At 43.6% G+C, this 6,330-nt stretch overlaps 1 protein-coding gene across 1 annotated transcript; it reads right to left on the bottom strand.

Annotated features, from left to right (window-relative positions):
* Nucleotides 1–387: 387 nt before the first annotated feature.
* Nucleotides 388–2,529, bottom strand: LOC138069288 (disintegrin and metalloproteinase domain-containing protein 30-like). The gene has a single exon (XM_068960546.1). The coding sequence runs from the start codon at nt 2,527–2,529 to the stop codon at nt 388–390; it is 2,142 nt and encodes a 713-aa protein (XP_068816647.1).
* Between the last annotated feature and the right edge of the window lie 3,801 nt (nt 2,530–6,330).

Genomic DNA, 6,330 nt, shown 5'->3' with positions numbered 1-6,330 from the left:
GGATTTTGCCCTGATATCCACTGTAATTCTATGAAACTCACAATGTGAGTGTTCAGAGAAGCTCCCAGGGCATTCTTCTAAGGATATTCAAAACCTGAACAGACACTACAGGGAAAGTCAAATAGGAAAGCAAAATGCATTGATTTGATTCCAAATGAAGAATACCATTTATTTCCTTATCAAAACCTCAAAGAATTAATTGAGATAAATCGAAAGAGGAATGAAGATTGGTTTGGATAAATGAAAGCTTGTTCAATTTATGACCATGTGTAATAAAAGTAGTGTGTCAATTGTCTGATTACTTTTTTTATTACTTTTTTGGTGTTTTTTTCTTTTTCTGCCTTGTTCTACTCCAGGGTTAAACGGTGGTATTTCTTTCCCTTTGGATTAGATTCCTATGATTTTCCTGTAAAACACAACAATCACTGAGATAATTAAGAAAATAAGGCGCATTAATATAAGAATCACAACCTGAAGAGAGATGGGCATGTTTTTCCTTAGTGGTCCTGGAGGCCCACTGTCAATGCTTCCTCCATATCCTACCTCCTCACACAGCGGAGGGGCCCAACCATACAGGCAGTGGCAGTTTCTGTTACTGTTGCAGACTCCTCGGTGGTTGCACTTCTCAGGGAAACAGTCAAAATTCAGGACTGAGCTATTCACACATTTTCTATTAAAACACACTCGCTCCTTACCACAGGAGGTACCATCATTTATCACGCCCAGGTCAGGTAACCCCATAGGTACCATGGCTAGATGATAGCCAATGCCCCAGCACATGAGATTTTCTTCATGCAGGTGAGTGGATATTAGGATAGTGTGATCTGGCATATGAGGGAGGGTTTCGACATTTATACACTGTAGCCTGCCACATAAGGATCTTTCTTTGGGACACTGCTCATACTCATGAACTCCTAAAATACCACAGTTCCCATATTGATCACCTATTACATTAACTGCATCATAGCACTGATGAGGAGCCCCCAAAGCATTAGCCCCAAAAATGTTTTGGCACTGCATAGTCCTGGATCGGCAGCCCTTTCTGACACAACGGGACCTGTACTTGCAAGGGGTTCCATCCTGCTTATAAGTATCACTTGGACAGAAAGCTGAGGTCCCATTGCAGTACTCCGCAAGGTCACATTCATTTTCTTCCACCCGACACATGTATCCAGATGGACGAAATCGACAGTTATGACAACAAAGTCCAGCACTACAGCTGGCTCCTTCTTTGAATTTACAGTCTGGTCGACAACACCAGTCTGCTTCACACTCCTCTCCTGAACCACAATCACATTCCTCATTCTCTTCCACAATTTTGTTTCCACATCTTTTAACCACATAGCCTAGTCCTGGGAGATTATTTAGACAGTTTAATCCTGAACTTACGTGTGAATAAAATTCGGCATAACTACAATTACTAAACCCAGTTCGTCCAGTGCCCATGATACAACTATGCCTACCCTTACACTGGCAGTATTCATAATCATGGGTCATTCCCACACTATGGCCCAGAACATGAGCAGTCCAAGTGGCAGGGCCAAGGATGTTTCTATCTAGCACAGAACTTGTAGATCCAGAAGGCATCATATTACATACACTTCCCCAGTGATGAGCAAGTGCATCCTTAAACTTTTTGTGAACATACAGGTGTGCCCAGTCTGCTGGAATCCGAAGACGTAGGTCACGTGACCTGTACTGCACAAACTGGCCTAAAACTTGTGATAGCTGTCCGAAATTAAGTCTTATTTTGTTTCTGTCTGTCCATACTTCAACAGCTAATAGTTGTATTCTCATACGGACATCTTGAAAGTAAGAGTCTGCAATTGAAGTCAGAAGAATGGCATCACTTATGACTTGAGTAAGATTGGAGTTCAAATATAAATACCTACTGTTATCAAAGACCAGGGCTAATTCCAAGTACTTTTGGTGCATATATGAATTAGTAAATTCCGGTATCAGAGCCATGCTCTCATGCTGGGCCATCTGCTCTACTGTTTCATCATCAGTTAAGCCACAGAAATCAGAGGGAAATTCCTCCTCTTTCTCCAGGAGATATACCACGTGCTCAAAATGGGAAGAAGCCTTGCGGGGCTCGATTTGGTAATGATTGGCAGCAATTTTCAGGATGCCCCGGAGACCTCCCATGCATGTACTTATGGTAGCTTCAGAATCCGGATTTCCTTCAACCAAGCCCATATAATTGCAGTCGCTGGGTATATAAGGGTGATCTTCCAAGAGGCTCCCCTGTTCTGTGAAGGAGAAAACCTGCAGATTCCGAGGCAACAGAAACCTCTTGGGCCACAGATGAAGGACACGGTTCTTGCCTTTTACCTGCAGGAGGTAGGACACGTGCCTGGCCGCTCTCTGCTCCCCTCCACGGAAGCTCAGCTTCTTGGGGATAGTGATTTCATAGGAGTCAAAGCCCCACTCAGGGTGAAAAAGTAAATCCTTGCCAAGAGAGTCAACCAGGAGCACCGCCAGGACTAGCGACCGGCCTGGGGAGAGGCAGGTCCTCCCTGACCTCATGGCACAGCCTGTTCCCCAGTGAGTCAGTCCCTGCCACTGTGGCCTTGACAGTCAGCCTTCCAGGGACGTCCGCTAGAGGCGCGGGGAGCAGTGCGTGCCCTGCGGAGCTCGCCGGTGCTTGGGAGCGCAGCCCTGGGCCAAGCAGGGTCAGGCGGAGGCTACTGACTTCCCCTGCAGCTGCACGCCCCGCCCAACGCATCCAGTTCGTTCTCTGGGCGGTGCCGTTGGGCGCACGTGGAAGAATCCAAGGAAGGTGCGCGAGAATAAAATGAAAACCGAGGCTGCTTGCAGGCTGCGGGGAGAAGGCAGGGAGCAGCTTGAGAAAGGGAAAAGGATTAGAGTAAGAACAACAGAGAACTTGACAAAGGCTCTCTGTATCTTGGGCTATTTCTTTTGTTTCTATTGGCCTCAGGACACACCTGAGTTTTCCATGGGCTGATTCGGCAATTTCACAGGTGCTGTGCCCCCCTCACCGTTACACCATTTTCAGTGTTCACGGGGACTCTCTTGCAGCAAAGAGGACTCCTGGAGTCAGCCAGAAGACCACCAGAGCCTGAGAAAATCAGAGCCGACTCGTGTCCCCACCCCCCACCTGGCTTCAGGCAAGCGGACGTTTCTAAGTTCATTTTGCCAGGTGGTTCTTTCTGCTGTGTGTCCTTAGGATGCCAGGGATCGGCATGCTTTTTGGTGTGGGTGTGCTTTGGATGTAGAATCTAGAAACAGTCAAATCCTAGGAAAATCCACGAAGACTAAAATCAATTCCAGTTGTATTACAGGCAAAGGTCAAAAAATAGGACGGGGCTTGTATCTGGGAGACTAGTTAAGATGATCTTGTAACAATCCAGGCAAGTGATGTTATCTATGGAACAGAAACGGCATGCAGTTCCATAAAATACATAGTATTTTTGGAAAGCTTATTGTGTACCCTCCACTATTCTCAGCTCTTTTTATGAATCAGTCCATTAACTCTTCACAAAAATGCCTAGTGTGCAGATAATGATAACGCTTATCGTCCATACTTCACACATGCTGCTGCTGCTGCTGCTAAGTTGCTTCAGTCGTGTCCAACTCTGTGCGACCCCATAGACGGCAGCCCACCAGGCTTCCCCGACATGAGGGAACTGAAACTCTACTTTTGCTCTGATGGTGTTACTGTGTGCCACTGTTGCCACACACAACCCGGTCCTCCTGACCAACACACAACACACGATGTTTACCACTTACCTCTGCTCTCACTCTGGGGGGTGGGGGGACAGGAGTGGACAGCCTCAAAAAATAGGCTGCTTGATTTATATGATTGAATGTATTCTCCTAAATGAAAGAAGATAGAATTAAAAAGAATATTCCCATTTCTGGCTTCTGTATTTTGGTCTTAACACTCAAGGAAAAAGAAAACATCAAAACAAGTTGACCTACCTATGGAGGAGAAATATGACAAGCTCTTCGCAGGAAATGGAGATTTTTAAGGTGCCATTCTCCTGTGCTGTGAGAAAGCGCCAGAACACAGCCCTGCTTAGCTTCTAGCAGAGAATGGGGAATGCCTTGAAACGGCCACTTTCGGGGGGTGGCAAAGGAGGAGGCCTGTGTACTGTGGAGATGACCTGGTTGGCAGGCAAAGCCCTGAGTATAATTAGCAGACAGTAAGGGAGGGCCCGTCTAGAGGTTTAGGTTCCCAGTCAAGTCAGTTGCTGAGCTGGGAGGCAGTGGAGGTAAAGTACATGAAGAAGGGAAGAACTCAGCAGAGAACTGACTGGGGATAAATCAAAGTTTCACCTAGTGTGTTGAGCTCCTAATTCAGGTTGGAAACCAAAAATCACAGTTTCTTCAGTCTGTCAGTCTAGTTGACGTTTTTAATTGCCCATTAACCTAAATTGTGGAGGACAGTTGAGAGCTATCTTCTATATTCATTCTATTTTATCATCATTTTCATATGTATACCATTTGCCTTTAGAGCACTGGAGTATTTCCTGATTGAAACACTAATTCTGAAGCTCCTATTGCTACAGTATTATCTTAGAGCTAACCTCTGCAACATCTGTTAACAAAAAGCTTTGTGGAAATAGCCTGCTTTGTCCTGTTTCTTATTTACAAAATTATACGTATGTATTGTAAAAGGTGGAAACAATCCTAGGTGACATAGAGTAGACAATGCAAGCCTTTGCTTTATCTCCAACCTACATGTGATTTCAACAAACTTATTCTTTCCCCACAATACCAAGAAAAGATGGTAGTTGAGGGTTTTCTTCCAAATAGAAGACATCATGTGTATAAGCGTGGTGGTTGGTATGGGGGCTGAGAATTTTGGAAGGATAAGCTCTCTGATGAGAGAATGTGAATAGTGATGAACCAAATCCCGTTTTCATCTTCTGTGTAGTTCACTTCATGCTCATCTGGGGAGCAGATGTTTTTGACTGTGCTCTGGAGTCCTCACAGAGGTATTTTGTTGGTTTGTAGTGGAAGAAGCAGTGTCAGGGCTTCCTAGTCTGACATCTCATTTAAGACTACAGTCTCTTGGAGGGATCTTTTTGCAATGATAGAAATGTTATGACAGTTCAGTATTGTAGCCACTAACCACCTGTGTTTCTTGACCACTTGAAATATGGCTATTGTGGCTGAACAGCTGAATTTCAACTCAGTTTGAAATTTGAGAGAATTTAAATTTAAATAGCCACATGTGGTTACTAGCTGCCATATTAGCACAGCTCAAGAAGGCCTTATTTCTACAACATTTCCAGTAGTGTTTATTATCCAGTTCATTTGTAGACTCACTTTAGAAAAAGACAGCTCAGTTGCATTCTGTGGTTATTATGAGGTTGAACATATACTATCTCAACCAATCCACTTAAGTTTCTTTAACATTCAGTAAAACCTGCTGTATAACATTATAGTAGTTTCATGCATACAACATAATAATTCAATATATGTGTATATTGTAAAACCATCACCACAGTAAATACAATTAACATCCATCACCACCAATAATTATAATATTTTGTCTTATGATCAGAACTTTTAACATTTACTGTCTTAGCCACTTTCAATACACAATACATTACTCAATAATTCTTACATTTTTCTGTTCATATCCATTGCCCATTCTTCTATTACAAACTTTGCTCTGGTTTTCAATTTAATGGAGCTACTTATAAATTGGAAGTCAATTCGGCCAATCTGTTATTTGTTGCTTTACTTTTTAGAGTGTCCTTTATTATACAGAACATTTATAAGCTAGAAAGTATTTTGGTCTTGGCACTCAAGGAAAGCTTCTAGCTTCTGAGTTTCATGTCATTTTGCTTTTCTTCCTCACCCTCAGTTCAGTTCTGTTCAGTCACTCAGTCATGTCCTACTCTTTGTGACCCCATGGACTGCAGCACGCCAGGCCTCCCTGTCCACCGCCAACTCCCAGAGCTTGCTCAAACTCAGGTCAGTTGAGTTAATGATGCCATGCAGACATTGTATCCTCTGTCATCCCCTTTTCCCATGCTTTTGATTTTTCCTAGCATCAGGGTCTTTTCTAATGAGTCAGTTCTTAGAATCAAGTGGCCAAAGTATTGGAGCTTCAGCTTCAAAATCAGTCCTTTCAATGGGTATTCAGGACTGATTTCCTTTAGGATTGACTAGTTTGATCTCCTTGCTGTCCAAGGGACTCTCAAGAGTCTTCTCCAACACCACAGTTCAAAAACATCAATTCTTTGGTGCTCAGCTTGCTTAATGGTCCAACTCTCACATCCATACATGACTACTGGAAAAACCATAGCTTTGACTAGGTGGACCTTTGTTGGCAAAGTAATGTCTCTGCTT

This window comes from Capricornis sumatraensis, chromosome 2 (genome assembly GCF_032405125.1).
Source record: "Capricornis sumatraensis isolate serow.1 chromosome 2, serow.2, whole genome shotgun sequence".
Classification (NCBI taxonomy): domain Eukaryota; kingdom Metazoa; phylum Chordata; class Mammalia; order Artiodactyla; family Bovidae; genus Capricornis; species Capricornis sumatraensis.
This window is presented reverse-complemented; position numbering and strand designations above follow the sequence as displayed.

Coding starts and splice junctions, on each gene's coding strand:
- LOC138069288 (XM_068960546.1), bottom strand. CDS start 2,529: ATGAGGTCAGGGAGGACCTGCCTCTCCCCAGGCCGGTCGCTAGTCCTG.